Source organism: Geospiza fortis, unplaced genomic scaffold (assembly GCF_000277835.1).
Source record: "Geospiza fortis unplaced genomic scaffold, GeoFor_1.0 scaffold3057, whole genome shotgun sequence".
Lineage (NCBI taxonomy): Eukaryota > Metazoa > Chordata > Aves > Passeriformes > Thraupidae > Geospiza > Geospiza fortis.
In genome coordinates, this window is record NW_005055345.1 from 6,946 (window position 1) to 7,683 (window position 738).

The 738-nt window shown below is 65.9% G+C and overlaps 1 protein-coding gene across 1 annotated transcript in view; it reads left to right on the forward strand.

Moving 5' to 3' along the window:
* Positions 1-138: 138 nt before the first annotated feature.
* The window catches only part of LOC115949274 (testis-specific Y-encoded-like protein 4), a gene marked incomplete at both ends in the record, with an annotated part of 3,036 nt that continues 2,436 nt past the window's right edge, over positions 139-738 (forward strand). Inside the window, one exon of the mRNA XM_031065800.1 lies at positions 139-225. Coding sequence (XP_030921660.1) covers positions 139-225 — 87 coding nt within the window. The remainder of the gene's footprint in view (positions 226-738) is intronic.

Here is a 738-nt window from a genome sequence, read left to right on the forward strand (position 1 = left end):
GGGTCCCAGTCCCTTGGGGCTCGCTGTGGGGGAAGTGCTGTCCCCTATGGCGTCCTCCTCCCCTCAGGGTGTGTCCCAGCCCTGTGGACTCACTGTGGGGGTATCCTGTCATCTCCGGATGTTCCGCTCCTCTTGCAGTCCCTCAGTCCTTTGGGTGACATCGTGTGGGGGTCCCAGCCCCTCAGTGAGGGGGCCACCCGCACCCACAGGCCCTCAGCCCCTCAGGTAATGGCGGAGGGGGGCAGCCCCTCTGAAGTCACCGCGGGGGGGCCCCGGGCCACATTGGGGAGGTCCCAGCCCCTCTATACTCACTGAGGAGAAATGGAAATCGCGTCTCCTCCGGGAAGGGGTCCTGCCCGCCCTCACGGTCCCTCAGCCCCTGAGGGAGGGTCCTTGTCCCTCAGGTGACATCGTGTGGGGGTCCCAGCCCCTCTATACTCACTGAGGAGGGAGGTAAATCCTGTCTCCTCCGGGGAGAGTCCTGACCGCCCCCGCGGTCCCTCAGCCCCTGAGGGAGGCTGACATTGGGGGAGTCCTAGCCCTTCTGTATTCACTGAGAAGGGGGAAAAATCCTGTCCCCTCCGGAGGGGGTCCCGCTGCCCTCACGCTCCCTCAGGCCCTGAGGGAGGGTCCCAGTCCCTCAGGTGACAGTGTGGAAGGGAACCCTTCTCCTCCGGGAGGGTCCCACCGCCCTCACGGTCCCTCAGCCCCTCAGGTGATAGTGTGGAAGGGAACCCG